This window comes from Glycine max, chromosome 3, assembly GCF_000004515.6.
Source record: "Glycine max cultivar Williams 82 chromosome 3, Glycine_max_v4.0, whole genome shotgun sequence".
Taxonomy (NCBI): domain Eukaryota; kingdom Viridiplantae; phylum Streptophyta; class Magnoliopsida; order Fabales; family Fabaceae; genus Glycine; species Glycine max.
In genome coordinates this window covers 43,508,179-43,524,934 of record NC_016090.4, presented here as the reverse complement: position 1 = coordinate 43,524,934, position 16,756 = coordinate 43,508,179, and the positions used below count along the sequence as shown (strand labels likewise).

At 35.6% G+C, this 16,756-nt stretch overlaps 3 protein-coding genes across 3 annotated transcripts; all 3 read left to right on the top strand.

Moving 5' to 3' along the window:
- Positions 1–434: 434 nt before the first annotated feature.
- Positions 435–8,161, top strand: LOC100793528 (proline-rich receptor-like protein kinase PERK3). The gene is made up of 8 exons (XM_003520708.5): positions 435–963; positions 1,957–2,382; positions 2,663–3,034; positions 3,792–4,004; positions 6,398–6,769; positions 6,921–7,164; positions 7,250–7,397; positions 7,560–8,161. Exons 1-8 carry the CDS (start codon positions 954–956, stop codon positions 7,935–7,937), a joined length of 2,163 nt encoding a protein of 720 aa, XP_003520756.1. The 5' UTR covers positions 435–953; the 3' UTR covers positions 7,938–8,161.
- Positions 8,162–8,386: 225 nt separating this feature from the next.
- On the top strand, positions 8,387–9,717 carry LOC102660506 (uncharacterized). The gene has a single exon (XM_006577107.4). The coding sequence runs from the start codon at positions 8,753–8,755 to the stop codon at positions 9,422–9,424; it is 672 nt and encodes a 223-aa protein (XP_006577170.1). The 5' UTR covers positions 8,387–8,752; the 3' UTR covers positions 9,425–9,717.
- Positions 9,718–12,198: 2,481 nt separating this feature from the next.
- Positions 12,199–16,420, top strand: LOC100793005 (calponin homology domain-containing protein DDB_G0272472). Its single transcript, XM_003520707.5, has 7 exons — positions 12,199–12,584; positions 12,991–13,742; positions 14,377–15,016; positions 15,092–15,192; positions 15,288–15,377; positions 15,449–15,576; positions 15,983–16,420. The coding sequence occupies exons 2-7, from the start codon at positions 13,083–13,085 to the stop codon at positions 16,125–16,127; spliced, it is 1,764 nt and encodes a 587-aa protein (XP_003520755.1). The 5' UTR covers positions 12,199–12,584; positions 12,991–13,082; the 3' UTR covers positions 16,128–16,420.
- The last annotated feature ends 336 nt before the right edge of the window (positions 16,421–16,756 follow it).

The following is a 16,756-nucleotide window of genomic DNA, read 5'->3' as shown; positions in this document are numbered from 1 at the left end:
AACTTTTAAGTGTAATTATGTTTGAAACTCTCAATCGAGATTTGAAGTAAGGGTTATTCCATTTAAAGTTTGTCACACATGATGAATATTTAATTTTTCTTATTTTAACAAGTGATTTTTCCATGTTAGGCATGTAGCCTAGCATCATTTTTTCAAAGCAAATTTTGCAATTCAACCTTACTCATTCCGGTATTGGATCAAGTTTAAAGGCATAGTAGAAACTCATCAAAGTCAATTCATGCCTACTTCTAGTAAAAAAAATTTGAATCTAGAAATATTAGTTTGATCAAAATAAAAAATCCGAAAAAGAAACATTAGGCCAATTACAATATTATTTTTTTAAACAAATATTAATTGTTAATTATTAATTTTTTTATTTGATAAAAAAAATTAAACGCTGCCTAGTCAAAAGTCAAATCCACTGCAACCAGAATAAAAACAAATAAAGCGGGCCGCTGTCTCTCTCGTATAGTGGCCTCCCTTTTTAGGCGCTTACCGTTAGTTTGTTCTTTTCCGTTAACGGCGCACGTTCGGCTCCGCATTTTAAAACCCTCCGCCTCTGCCTCTGCTCCCCAACGCAACGGAAACCAAAAAATAAGAAAATCCAAAACAAAAACAAAAACAAAAAAAAACGGCGAAAACCATTTGAACCCAATTTATTTATATTTGAAAGAGAAAAACCCACTCTCTGGACTACCCGCTGGAATAACGACATCGCCGCTCGAAATCACGGTTCTCCGATTCCACTCTGCTATGGCGAGCTTGACTCGGAGATCACTGTCTCAACTCGGAACTATATCATCCATGAAGAAAATTCCGGGTTTGGATCCACCTTTCTTTTCTGCTATTACTTGCGGTCCTTGCTCCTAGTGTTGCTTCAGCCATCTCTCGCCGTTGATTTCCTCCAAATCCAGTAGATCTGATCCGTTCGGGGACAATCAACGGCGTCGGTCATGTCAATTGGTAATGATACGTTTTCTGCTCTTCTTCCTTCGTTTGACTGATTTATGCTTTCTTGTAGTTATTTACACGAACGAGTATGCATTGGAAGTCAGGAGATAATGGAATCGGAGCTTTGTTTTGAGTTAGATTTGTTTAAGTAACTAAGAAACCCAAGAGAGTTACAATTTGAAGTCTCGCGTGCGCTGTCATTTCCTCTTGAGAAATGCTGCTCAACCATCAATAGGTGCTGTGCTTTCAACTTGAAATCGACGCAGGAAGAGTGTATAAGTTTTTGCATATGTGCTGAATGGACAAGAGCTTGTTCTGTAGTTAATCTTGTAAAATCTGTTAATATGGTGCAGTATAATTGACCTTGTCAGTTGCCACTATAGGCATGATCCTGTGATTGAAGAATGGGAAGAAAACCGATTATTGAAACTCGGATAACCGGAATGAGGATTTTTTTTACCTTTTGGATAGGATCTAGTTGAGGTTTTGTTCATTCTATAATCAGTTTGTGCTAACCATCTTTTGATTAATATTATATTTGGATCGAGAGGTATGTGGAAGGGAGGTTAAATAATTTCAATTTTCAATTAAGAGAGTTATATATATATATATATATATATACATATATTTTCTTTTTTAGTTTTTATAAAGATGAGCAAAGAATGACTAGAAAGATTACATGGCAATATCTCATTTTGTTCCTTTCATTTTGAAAAGTATTTGAATCGTAAAATATTAATTCAAATTGAAAATTTAACCAATCCAAATTCAAAGGTCACCAGAAGGAACAAAATGCTAGTAGTTCAAACTTTGGAACATTATCCTGATATTAAATGAAGATACTCATTATACAGCTTTGCCTTTTGTCACCGATTTTACTTGAGAAGCAATTACAATTCATTTCAGCCTGCTTTTCAAAAGTGATTTTTATTTTTTATTTTTTTGCATTTTACAGTCAGTAAAGTGTTCTTGATAGTTGGTTTTGGCCTTTTGCTAATGATGCAGGTATATTGAAAAAGGTTCAAGGCTTGGTGCTGAAATGGATTCTTATATTATCTTGCCTGGTATATATGATTGAGGCTGGTGAAAATGATAAAACAATGGAGCCCCCTTCTTTATATGATTCTAGATCACCTTTGGCCTTTGTTGTTGTTCATGATCTACCTCTAACAGCAAATCACCATGTGTTGAAGCATGTGCTTTCTCATGGTGCACCAATTGCAGCACTGTCAACAGTCAATCCTCCTTTATATGGTCCTTTCACAAGCAATGGCCACTCCCCTGCAAGTTCACATTTATCCATACCGTTCAAGAAGAAGAGTGAAGTGAAACCTCCAATTTCTGTCTTTAAAAATATTGCTCCTGTGCATTCTACTGCAGCTGCAGGCCCTTCCGCTTTGGCCCAGCCACCATTGTCTCCTTATGCTTCTAGTAAGTCATCACTCCCCCCCCCCCTTCCTTATAGATAGATTTAATTTGTAATGTTTTTGTTTCATTTTTTTCAAAGCGAGCTGACCTTTGAAAATTTGGCATGTCCTTAAATAGCAAATTAATCTTGAATATAAAAATTAAAATATATTTAGTGGGATAAGGCTTTGTTGTTTTTGCTATTTTTGCTGTTGTTATAAACATTACATTATATTTCATGATTTTTGTGAGCTTTGGAACCTGAAACTGATACTGACACGGTTGCTTATTTTTATTCTGGCAGATTGTTGTAAACAAGACATGGTGCTGAAAAGGGGTAGTAAGGATTGCCACTGTGCATATCCCATAAAGCTAGACCTTTTTCTTTCGAATGTCTCTCAAAATCCTAGTTGGAATGATTTTCTTGAAGAATTAGCTACCCAGCTTGGGTTGCGAAATACCCAGATTGAACTGATAAACTTTTATGTACTCAGCTTATCAACATTAAATATATCAATGAATATTACTCCACATAAAGGCATCAGTTTTTCTGCCAATGAAGTTTCTAGAATAAACTCTTCGCTTTCAATGCATAAGGTTCAATTAGACCCTGGATTAGTGGGTGGATACAAACTTCTCAATTTAACGTGGTTTGAACCACCTCCGCCTTCTCAAGGTAATTGACCCTCTGTATTTAAATGTCATTACTAATCACTGGAACTAACAGAGAGATTATTATTGTATAGATAACATAGATAGTCTATATTTGTATTTAGTATAGATAACAAATGGGAGATTTATATAAATCTTATTTTTACAGCTTTGCCTTTATTCATCTCCATTTGTTTTTATTTCATTATTTCTGCCAAAATGATAAGGAGAAGAGAAAGTTATGTTTATGCTAAAGGGGTCTATTTCTTTACTAATGACATCTGATAACTTTTTAAACAATTCCTCGTAGAGTTTATATTTTACTAGTGAACAGTAAACAGTGTTGATGCCTATGAAAGTATTTTGCTGCTTTGTTGATTGTGAAATGTAAAGAGAAGAGAAAATTATGCAAAGGGTCTGTTTTTTTACTCTCGACATCTGATGACTGCTATCTACATAGTTCTTCATAGATTTTGTATTTTAGCAGTGAGCAACAGACAATGATGACACTTATGAAAGTTTTTTTTTGCTGGTTTGTTGATTGTGAAATGTAAATTTGAGTAGTGTTATGTATGTTATTAAAGGTGTACTATTTTTGAATTTTATCTGTCTATATTGTGGATTTACATATGTAGTTTGAATTTAATATTTAATATTGCATACACTTCAAAGCCTTTGTCTTTATCTAGTTTAATGCTAGATGGTTTTTTCTACTGTTTTTGAACTAAGAGAATAAAGAAACAAGTCCCTTGTGTAGATTAACATATTTTTCTATGTTTCAGCTCCTACATTAGCTGCATCACCTGTGAATACACCTTTGCATCATTCACCTACTTCTACATCATCATCGAGTTCTCCGAAAAGAGGAAGGCATTCAAATTTGTTTCTTATTCTTGGAATTGCTATTGGCATAATCTTCATTGCTATCATATCTGTACTTATATTCTGTTTATGTACGTTTCTGTCAAAAGCAAAGACACCTCCGATAGAAACTGGTAAATATCTATAATTTCTTTTTCTGTTTTTATATGACATAGTTTGGATTCCTTTAACTACCTAGTAATGATGGATCACTGTGGATTATGTTTGGTTACCTTTGTATAATTTGGATATCGTAGCATCAATAATTACTGAATATAAACATTAAATAGAGGCAAATTAATCCAAAGGTAAAACTACGTGTCATAGAAAAGGAAAACAGGGAGAGCGAGAGAGAGTATTTAAAGGGAAAAAGCTGGTAAGTATCTATAATTGTAGTTCTGTTTTTATATGACATATTTTAGATTCCTTTAACAACCCAGTGATGATGGATAACTGTGGATTATGTTTTTCTACCTTTGTATAATTTGGATATCATAGCGTCAGTAATTACATAATATAAGCATTAAATAGAGGCAAATTAATCAATTTAAAGGTAATACTACGTGTCACAGAAAAGGAAAACAGGGAGAGAGAGTATTTAAAAGATAAAAACTACAATGTGGATCAAAGAAAAGGGAAGAGAGAAATATTTAAAGGAAAACTTCCATAAAGAAAAGGAACTTGTATGCACTTGCACATGTGTGTGTGCACGCATGCACACAAAGAGTGTTGTATGGGAAGGAGCATATTCCACTGCAAAGCTATAATTGTTTGGCACAAGTGATAAAGAAAGGGTTCATAAATTAATCTACAGATTTTTTTTGAGTTGAATATGGCAAGAATTGTTTAGAAGTCAATTTTATCCTGCTGAATTGGGAATAAAAAATTCAAATTTTTGAAAGAGTTCATAAATTAATCATACTTGGACTTGAATATGGGTGTTTTATGAGGGTATTATGAATTGAAATTGGGATCTTTAAATTTGTTTAGAATGCAATTTTATCCTTCTTAATTGATAATAGAAAATTGAAATTATTGACTACTACTTGTGGAAAACCAGAGCTGTAATTGTTTGGCACAAGTGGTCGAAAAGCATTTATAAATAATAAATTAATCTTGAGAACCTCTGTTTGGACTGGAATATGAATGTGTTTTTGAATGTATTGTGACTTCAGATCATGACACTTGGAGTACACAATTTTTATTGTTGAATCAGGAATAGAAAATTGAAATTATTGAGAATCTCCTCCTGAATTGGGAATGAAAAAATGAAATTATTGACTCCCACTCGTTAAAAAATGTTATGCCTACTAGACTCACTGAAGGTTGCCAATTGTGACAATTCTCTGGGCGGCGGTTATTAGTTTGGATCAAAATTGTAATTTTTTTTTTAACTTTGTTGAGAAACTTGATTCTTCTTTAGGATTTCATCCTAGAATTTTTATACAATGAAGAATGCCAGTGGTCACCACTCTCACAGTTTGAAGTGTGTTTGGAGCAAAACAGTATAGACTTCTATTGGACATCCATTGATCTTCCTTAGTTGAGAATTCTCTTTAGGATTTCTTCCTATGAAGCATGGACTCTGACATGGACACTAGACATGACATGTACATGGACATTTTGACACAGCTAATGTTTAAAGTATAAGACACTGGAGCACTGCATAACACACACACACAAAACCAAGAGATCTAAATTGATGAATATTCACCTTTTTAAACCAACCTTCTATGTATTTTCTATGATAGCAAGCCTCAAAAATGGCAAGAGACATTATTTTTTAATATTTTATATTATATTTTAACCTGATTTATCTAAAAGTTAAAAATGAATATTTTTTTAATAATATTAGTGTATGTCCATCCATGTGAAGGTGTTGGCTCAAGTGTCCTTGTTGTGTAGAGGTATCGACTTAAGTGTCCAAGACAACATTTTTTTTAATTAGACACCTAATCAAAAGTTTTTGACACATGCCAAACAAGTGTCACAGAGTGTTGGTGTTTGACACTACAACTAGAGAGATGTTTATGCTTCATAGGTTTCATCCTGCATGTGTACTTTTTGAACAATAAGATAGAATCAGTGTTGTTCGATAGCCAGCCGCCATGGTGGAATAGCATGGCGGATTTCTTGCCAACCGCCATAGGCAATTTGTGAAGGGAAGCCTGCCATGGCAGTGCCATAAGGTGCAATGGCATGCTTATATGGCAGAAATTTCGGCCATCCACCATTAGTAACATTGGGTAGAATGTAAGATCATATGTTGAGCGACTCTAAATGTGTTATTTATGAAGAAATGACACACTATTGATGAATTAAATAGAAATTTATTATTTATGAAGAAATGACACACTATTGATGAATTAAATAGAAATTTATGATGCTCGCGTCTGTATAGGATTGGTAATTTGGTATTAGTAGTGGTAGTAACAGTTGTAGATGTTTTTTTAAATTTGTTTTCATTATCTTGTGTGGCTTCTATTTTGCATTATTGTCCCTGCTACTAATGTTTTCTCTCTTGCAGAAAAGCCAAGGACAGAGAGTGCAATTTCAACTGTGGGTTCTCTTCCCCACCCAACTAGTACACGATTTATTGCTTATGAAGAGCTTAAAGAAGCAACAAACAATTTTGAACCAGCGAGTGTTCTTGGAGAAGGAGGGTTTGGTAGAGTTTTTAAAGGTGTCTTAAATGATGGTACTCATGTAGCAATTAAGAGGCTTACAAATGGAGGGCAACAGGGTGACAAAGAGTTTTTGGTTGAGGTTGAGATGCTTAGCCGGTTGCATCATCGTAACCTTGTAAAACTAGTGGGATACTTTAGTAATCGTGACTCATCACAAAATGTACTTTGCTATGAGCTTGTCCCTAATGGAAGTTTGGAGGCTTGGCTTCATGGTAATGTAATTTTTCGAATCATGGGTTCAGCTTTTAGCATTGTATGGTACATGCTTTCTTTGTTCTATTATTGACTTATTGTACTTAGTATAGTTTTCTCAATGTGTGTTTTATGCCTTAAACTGAAATCGGCCTTGATTTTGCCCGGCAGGTCCCTTGGGAATCAATTGTCCTTTGGATTGGGACACCAGAATGAAGATTGCGCTTGATGCTGCAAGGGGACTTTCATACCTGCATGAAGACTCACAGCCCTGTGTAATACATAGAGACTTCAAGGCATCCAACATATTGCTTGAGAACAATTTTCATGCTAAGGTTGCAGATTTTGGTCTTGCTAAGCAAGCACCTGAAGGCAGATCTAATTATTTGTCTACTCGTGTCATGGGGACATTTGGGTTAGTCTTGATATATTCTTTCATTCTTTGACTTGTTATTTCCATATAATTTAATTTTTTAAGGTTAAATGAAACTTCTATGTAGGTACGTTGCTCCTGAATATGCCATGACTGGACACCTACTTGTTAAAAGTGACGTTTATAGCTATGGTGTTGTCTTGCTGGAACTGCTTACTGGCAGGAAGCCTGTGGATATGTCACAGCCAACTGGACAAGAGAATCTTGTTACTTGGGTTAGTTCCATACCTTGTGAGACAATGTTATTTATGTCAAGTTCAGAGCAACTTCCCATGTTTTCTATATTTATACTAGGAAATATGAAAGATTTAATTTAAATCCATCCTTTGAAACTTTTACATTGAGTAGGTAGTTAGTAAGTTCATTTTTCCTTTCAGGCTAGGCCAATCCTTAGAGATAAGGACCGGTTGGAAGAGATTGCTGATCCAAGACTTGGTGGAAAGTATCCAAAGGAAGATTTTGTACGTGTTTGCACTATTGCTGCAGCCTGTGTTGCTCTAGAAGCAAACCAACGACCCACAATGGGTGAAGTGGTACAGTCACTTAAAATGGTGCAGCGCGTCACAGAATACCAAGATTCTGTGTTAGCCTCATCCAATGCACGACCCAACCTACGACAGTCCTCTAGCACTTTTGAATTTGATGGAACATCTTCAATGTTCTCTTCAGGTCCTTACTCTGGTCTAAGTGCCTTTGACAATGACAACATTTCTAGGACTGTGGTTTTCTCTGAAGATCTTTGTGAAGGACGATGAAAACTGAGAAAACTTAGCCATTCATAATGTTTTCTTTCTTTCCCATTTTTGTGAGCACTTTGCAAGCTTTCAACCAAAATGTTTTTTTAACCTCATGAAGCATAAGGCACATAATTTTTCCAAATAGATTTAAGCATTTTGTTGGTGAGTGGAAGGGTAATATGATTGTAATAATTGCTTGTATAAATAGAACAAAATTCGTTAGCAGATTAGTTATTTAAAAAGATGAGTTGGGTAATTGCTTGTATAAATAGAACAAAATTTGCCAAACCGGCTCACTAGTTTTATTTATCCTTTGACTTGAACAAAGGAAGACATCACTTGTATTCTTCGATTGTGTTAATTGATTTCTTTGAGCTGCTTTTGTCATCTTTCCTGCTAATCTAGCATCCTGTTTTACCCCAGGAGACAGTTAAGTTTCAAAATTTCCCCTCCAAAGTCAAATCTTTTTTTTTTTTTTAAATCTTCATAAATCTATTTTTTTTAAAGTCAGTCTAAACTTGACTTTTTTTTCCCTTTTCTATTTTTGAAGTTGTGATAACTCGTTTGTGGAAACATAGACCACGTAACACATTCCATTTTGGGTCCTAGTTTTCATTAGTCTTACCAAGTCAACATCTTGTTTTTCTAATTATGTAACCTTCCCTGGGATTAGCACACAAATAAACTAGGGCTAAAAACCCACCATCCAATTTTCAGCATCCACGCTCAGAAATAAAAACCCACCACCCTGCTCCCTCATTTCCGACGCAAGGTACGTTCCCCTTTGTCTCTGCTTCCACAACCCTTCTCCGAATAGAAGAAGTTCAGAGACAATGGGTTTCAACAAAAGTTACCTTCTTTTCACCGTGTCCCTCTCATTTCTCCTCCTATCCACCCATGCCATCAGCAGCATTATTGCTCCTTCTCCCTCCCCATTCCCAACCCACACCAACACCAAAACCAAAACCATAGACTCCATCTTCAAGAAAGCCCTCTCAAAAACCCAAAACATGTTAAAATCACCCAACCCCAAGGTCCTAGACTTCTGCAAATCCACAGAGAACCCAACCCTCTGCGGCGATACCATTGCCCCATTCTTCCAAGGCTCCTTCTTCGACCCCATCAAGGCCCTCCTGAACGAAGTTGAAGCCACGCATAACCAAACCTTGAAGGTCGCCGACGTCATTGCAAACACACTCAACGACCCCAACACCAACAGAAACGCACGTGAGCCACTCGACATATGCAGGTCACGATACAAAAGCATTGTTAGTACCATCAAAGAGGCCGTGGAGTTGCTGAACCAACAGAACGTAGTTGATGCTTATTACAAGTTCAGCTCCGTTATTTCGGACCAGACAACTTGCGAAGACGCGTTTGTGGAATCACCCGGAGCTCAATTTCCTTTCCCTGATGACTCTCTCACTGTGTATCAGCTTGCTGGCAATTGCTTGGCCATCATGGATGAGATAGTTAATAGTCATAACCAGTTTTTCTTCGCTTGATTAATTGTTTATTTATTATTGAGTACGTAAGTGGCAGGAGAAGGTGCATCCGCATGCGGTGATATTCATATATTTATTTATATCATCGTTAAGGTTTTTTTTTGGTCACGTATTGTGACGTGGGTGGGACACTATAAGAGGGCTCAAGGGTTTTGAATTTTTGTTGTGGGAGGAAAAATGATGCTGAGCGTATAGAGTTAAATACATGTATGTAGGTGTATGGTTGGATCAGGAGCTGCAGTACTTCTGCAGTTTTTTTTTTCATTAATGGCAGAGGACACGTCTTTTATATATGCATGGTGTTGATTCTGTGCTATACACTACACATCTTCTTTAAATTTTGTTTGATGATCATATGCATATTTGTTGTGGGTGCATGTCGAATGTCAGGTTCTTAATTATTTGTGTTCGTTCGGAGAAATGGGCATCTCAGCAAAGCAAAGCAAAGCTTTCCTTTCCACATCACAAGAAGCTTACAGAAAAAAACCGTACTACTACGCGCCACACTCGTCAGCGTCAGTATATGAAGACTGTAATAATAAGGTTTAATTACATTTTTTAGTTTCTTTTTTTTTTTGATAAATTTTCTCTTTAATAAATTTAATTTGATTTATTTTATCTCAATTTTTTTAAAAATTATAAATTTTACCTTTGCTAATTGAGCTAATATGGCAACATAAATGTCAAGAGGTAAAATTTGTCAAAAAAAAATAAAAATTTGAGGGTAAAAAATACAATGATTTTAACCTATGACGTTAACTCAACAATAAAATATAAAATTTACAAGTTTTTTTAAAAAATTAGAGACAAAATGCATCAAATTAGTTTGTTGGAGATAAATTTTATATATTTTTTTTAAATTAAGCCTAATAATAAAACTCGACCCCTTTATATTAGTTTATGCCCATAAATAACATGGTACTCTTCACTAAAATCGGTCATGTAAGAAGATACATATAAGGAGAGAAGGACGCAATTTTTCCTAAAATAGAAGTAGCTAAAATTATATTCTATCTTGTATGAGTTTTTTTTGGTAAAGTAGCTATAATTTTTGTTCTTAAATTTTTTGACTACTGGTCTTAGTTTTTACACTTTTATTTTGTCCAGTGTTTTAGTTTTTTTAATCTATTTTAAATGTTAAATAATAATGACATTTATTTTATTGGATTTTTGTTATTGATTTCATTGTATGCTTATTGGAATATTAATTTGTTGTGCGTGTGATGGCATTCATTGTTGTGTTCCGTCTCATGGGATCTTTTGAACACAAGGATTTGGAGCTTGGAGGTGAACGAGTCTCCTATTTTGAATATGCAATGTAACTTTAAAATGTAATTGATGATAAAATTTGAGAAAAATTATTTGCACAGAATTTATCGATCAAAGCCCCCATTTGTGAAAAATTATTTGCATAACTTTTATTGATCAATTATTTGTGTAACATTTAAAAAGGATTGATCGACAGGTTATAGGTTTAAACCGTCACTCTCCTTCTAAATTTTCTTTATCAATTTTATTTTTGTTATAAATAAAAGTCATAATGGAACCCATTTAGACTTCATTTCTATTGTGTACCATCAATCCAAAAACACACCAAAATGTTTCCTAAAACACCAATGCCAAAAATACCATTTTTCTCTTGCACAAATTCAATCTAACATTGAACATAGTAGCAGAACAACATAAATTTATTACTTCCACAACATTGATCACATTACAACAAAAAAAACTTAACGACATGAAATCAAAACACATTACTTCTTAAATCCATCAAACATTTCTATTGTCTAAACCACACAACACCAATCTAATCCAGCACTTCCCCCTTCATTCTTTATTCACTCAACCTTTTCAACTTAGCCATCTTTCTATTCATTTTCTCAAATAACTCATCCATAGGTTCTGCTTGATTGGTACCAATAACATTCACACCTTTCCGTTTAGTTCCTAAGTAAAGTAACTATACATCACAAACAACAATCACAGGGTACACAAATAATGCTTCATCTCTAAAACATTAAAACTAAAAAAAGGAATATAATCCCAAATTAAGTCAGAAAACCAAACACACTTGTTAATTAGGACATCTCCATCAGTCAAAAAAAAAAAAGTAGGACATTTCCAAAACATCCTTTCAAAGTTAGCTGTGCTTCTTGCGTTGAGAATATTGCTCTCTCACCACATGCACAACACCTCCTTTTAATTGATGAAGAATACAAGTTGAATGCAACTTTCCTCTTCTTCGTAGCTGCTGATAATGCCAAATGCTCACTTTAGGAAACCATTCGTTTGACCATAGAGCAACATTCTAGGGAATAGAGATCACGGAAGGAGGAAAGACTAAGACACAACACATATTTAAGTGAACAATGTTTCCAATTTAAAGTTGATGTTTCTTGAGAAAAATATAAAATCCAACTCATAACACATGTATTCATGGAAATCTGCTTTCCTACATGACAAACCATAACTGGAGAATTTGGGTCCATGTCACCCTTAACACCAAGGATGTGAATTATTGATGGTGGAAATATTAAGGACGAAAATTTATCTAGAGATTAAAACATGGAGGTTGCATAACTTTAGAGACTAAAACTTAATTAATCCAAAAACTAATTAAAATGTTCATATTGAATATATAAATTATTTTAATTTCACAATAAATAATTTAACTTATGATATAGGTTATTTTAAAAAAAACTATTAAAAATAGATTAAAAAAACACGTGATTAGAAAAATTAAGTATATAGGTAAGTTAAATTATTTTGCTAATATGAAATTTACACTAACAAAGAGAAGAAAAAAAAGCATGGGGAAAATGAAGTTTTATTTTGACGCATGCGGTTTTTGGAGTGTTATCGGTCTTCCCAACATGGCTCCTCGAGAAGAAAATGGCAGCGGATGAGCCAGCATTTGCTTCTATTACAATTACAAAAGCTAATCATCTCCGTTTTCTTCATCTTCCCCAAACCCTCGCCGCAAAGGCCAAATACCCAACCTCTGATACATACTTCCCAACTTCAACACACCACACAATAATAACGGAACGGAACCCCTTCCTCCGTCTACACCTTCTTTCCCTTTGATCCCACACTCCTATGCCCAAAAGGGTTAGCGCTAACAACAGAGAAGGAAAATAAAATTCGCGCCAACATTGAGGTCTTTACCAAATTCGCCCCTTGCTTCTTCTCAATTTTACTAAATCTCCCTCTCTTTTTGCTTCAATTGGGTGCTTAGGTTTCCAATTTGCTGTTTTTTGAAATGAGTATTTGTGTATTTCGATTTCTACTGTGAATTGAACCGCAATGTTGTGCACAAGTGCCGCGTCACTCCTACTGATTCGAATTTTGTAGTCAATTTGAAACCTTGTCTAAGAAAATAATCTTAATTGAAATTCAACTATGAGTTTGAGTTTGAGTTTATTTCACTGTGTTCAAGTCTTTTTTTTTTTTTTTTGTGAAGAGTGGAAGAGAGAAGTTAAAGTTAGGTTAAATTGGAAATAATGTGGTTTGGTTTAGAGAATGATCAATGTGGTTGCTGATGGTTTCGTGTAACTCAATTGCAGCGGAATAAATAGTGGTTTTTGAGGGTTTTCCCTCGGGAGTGATTGGAAGTGCAACAGTAGGGACCTGTGCTGTTGTGTAATAAGAAGATTTAATGGAAGATTTGGGAGGTACCCAGTTCGACGGCCTCAGCAATGCTGTGAGGAGGAAGAGGAGTCAGACTTCGCGCAGGCCTCGGCCTGATTCACAGCATGCTTCTGAAGGTCAGGAACTGTCTCCCTTGTCGTCGACGCCTTCGGAGGATGCTGGCAAGGCCTCTAGTGATGAGAATGTTGGTTACGATGCGAATTCCAAGAGAAAGGAATTCAATCTTAACCATTGTGTCTCTCAAACCTCCTCTGGTACTGGAGCTGAAGACGAAAAATCCCATAAAAAGAGTAAAAAAGATGGAGGGTTCCATACATTTTATAGTAATGAGCCTGTACGGAGCGGTTCAAATAATAAACGCTGTAGTGAAGGGGTTCTTGCTCCAGCAAATTGGAAAGGTTCTAGCAAAACAAAGGATAGCTTGGATTCAGAGTTGAGAAATGCAGATTTGTATGGTGGAAGGAATCCTGAGAGCATGAGTCTGGCACAGTTTGGTGGCTCTCAGGATGGATTGGGGAATGAGAACCGAGTTAAAAAGGTTAAACTCAAGGTTGGCGGAGTGACACGTACTATTCAAGCCAATTCGGCAACCAATGGTGCTTCGGGAAGTGGAACAACAATGAAGTCTCGTTCATCAGATGCCTCCAGACCACGCCAAAAGCAACAGGTATTTCATTTTGGACTCAATCGTAGCTGATATCATATCAGAACTTATGGTGTCATCTTACTCAACATTTATAGTTATATAATATGTTACAGATATAAAACCATTTGAATGCTTCCATATACAAGCTTAAACTTTTAGGAGAATTGGTCCTTGACTTGTTATATGAGCCTCTGTGGCCAAGTAGTTATGAATTTGATCCCTTTGTCCTAATTCTTCTTAATTACATAAAATTTCAATCAAAGATAATGTGGGCACATGCCTTGTTAATGTGTCAGGCCCAAAGAGCTCTTTTGTGAAGGAGAGCATTAGATTTAGAATCATTTAAGTGCTTCCACCCAAAAGCTTAGTTTCTCTGAGATACCTAATATGGGTTTTGGTTAGAAGATATTTGCCATTTTTATAATTATCATTAATAGGTGAGAAGTCTCTATAAAATGTTATTTCATGAGATTATTGAGGCATATCTTATCTGATCTGTCTGGGAGTGGGAAGTTGGTACTGGCTTCTTAGATCTCACTCTTATGGAAGTGTATCTGTGGTCTTTATTTCTTATATATAAATATAGATATTTTCTCATTTCTTTTTTACTTATATAATCTGATTTGATTGCTCTCATCAATCTGTTTTATTACAGAGTAATTCAGACGATAATAACTCTCCTTCGGATAAGAGGAGTCGTCTACAAGGTGTTCCGTGGAAGGATTTCTCGAGGGGTGGTTTTGGTCTTGGGAAGGAGGAATCATTGATGGGGAAGATTTCTGGAAAGAACACAACTAGTAAGCTGGGAGACAAGTCTGAACCAGTTCGTAAGAGCAAGCGAGTACCAAAGAGACGTGTACTTGATGGGGAATTTGGTGATGACGATGACGAGGATGATGAGATTCGGTACTTGGAAAAGCTGAAAACGTCAAAAGTTTCTGCAGTCTATAGAGATGAAGAAGAATTAAACAAGAAACATCGAAAGCTATCTAGTGTCTCTAATTTGGAAAATGCTGCCCCAAGGTCAGGCAAAGACGGTAAGAAAAGGTCTAGATCTGATAGAGTGTATGAGGACACAGATTATGAGGATGAAGACGAGTCAGGGTCTGATGGTGAGCTTGAGGATAAGAAAAAGAAAAAACAGAGGAAGGAATCTGTTGATGTATTGATGGACAGTAAGAGGGAAATGACTCTTACGACTCGTCAACGGGCCCTTCAATCAAGTAAAGATGCCTCTGCATCTAGTGCTAGTGTAATTGAGTTTCCCAACGGATTACCACCTGCCCCGCCTAGAAGTGAGCATTTATCTGTACTGTACTTTTTTTTTATCAATGTCATACTCAATCATTAACCATGTTGCTTAATTACAGAACAAAAGGAGAAGCTTTCAGAGGTCGACCAGCAACTGAAGAAAGCTGAGGCTGCGCAGAGGCGTAGAATGCAAGTTGAGAAGGCTGCCAGGGAATCTGAGGTTTGTTTTTTTCTCTCCAAATTACAGTTTTTTTTTCCTCTCACTATGTTTGATTTTACACTAACAAGGCATGTCTATTTGAATTCATTTTGTAGGCTGAAGCTATCAGGAAAATACTTGGTCAAGACTCCAGTAGGAAAAAGCGAGAAGAGAAAATAAAGAAGCGCCAGGAAGAACTGGCACAGGTATTGCAATTTCCTACAGTCTTCCAATTGTTTTGTATTGCTTGCATCTTATATTAAATTATTCTTTGCAGGAAAGGGCAGCCAATGCACTAATGCTTGCATCAAATACCATCAGATACACAATGGGTCCGACTGGAACGTTTGTGACTTTTTCTGAGGAAATGGGGCTTCCTAGCATATTGAACTCCAAACCTGTCAGGTATTAGGCTATGCTAATTTGATGTATTGGACCTGTTATATCAAAAAGAAAACTGAGTGTTTGGCTTTACCTTTTTCTATGATGTGACTACCATAATTGGACAAAAATTAGACATTTATGCATCTATCGAACCTTTTGTGAATTTGATGTATGGGGCTTTGTCAGACTGGCTTCCTTAGAATTATCTTTAGAATGCTTGACCAGTAAAATAAGGAGGGAAAATTGATATTAAAAATTTGTGCTGTTTTATCAATAAAGAAATCTTAGCAAAGTGCATTTGGCTTTAGCTGTTCCCTGATTTTTACAACCACAAATGCTGGTCAGAAGTTTGAAACTATTGTTGTTTGTTTGGCAACACATCAAAACTTTACTTATCTGCTAATGATATCACTTGGTATTGTTTCAGTTATCCCCCACCTCGTGAGAAGTGTGCTGGTCCATCTTGTACAAATCCTTATAAGTATCGGGATTCAAAATCAAAGCTTCCTCTTTGCAGTCTCCAATGCTACAAGGCTGTCCAGGAGAAGGTGGTGGCTGAAACTACCTGTTGATGTTGTCAATGATCCTCTATCACTGGCTTCTTCCAGTTATATGGAACCATCAATGTTTTTATCTTTCACAGAGGCTTTAGTTAAGCAACTGTGCGTTGAGCGGTTGGTAGAGAGCTCATATTGCGGATTGTGTATTTGCTTTATTATACTTTTTTTTTAATGCTGGTATAAGAGGTTTTGTGATAACGGTGGTATCCAGTTAATTAGGAATGGATACATATACAGCAGAGACAAACCTTTCTGTTTATTACCCTGGCTTTTATAATAGCAATACTAGATGATTCATTTTGCCAGAAACTTGCAAAAGGGAAAATTAAAGGAACTTATATGATTTGTGATGAATGCATGGTTACTCCTTTTAAAATAGTTAATAATATATTGTTAATTTGTTATGTTACTTTGATGTTGCCAGTGATCCTGTCGGTATGACAGTATCACTGGCTTATTCCATTTATGTTATATACTACTATCTTGAGCATTTCTCATTGTGGATTGTTAATTTGCTTAATCTTAAATGCCGGTGCAAGAGTTTATATGATCCAGGTAATAGAGATGGAGAGGGTGGACTGACAGTCGCACCTGTTTTCTTATGTCTTATTGCTCTTTTTTAGCTTTTCTTAATTCAAAGG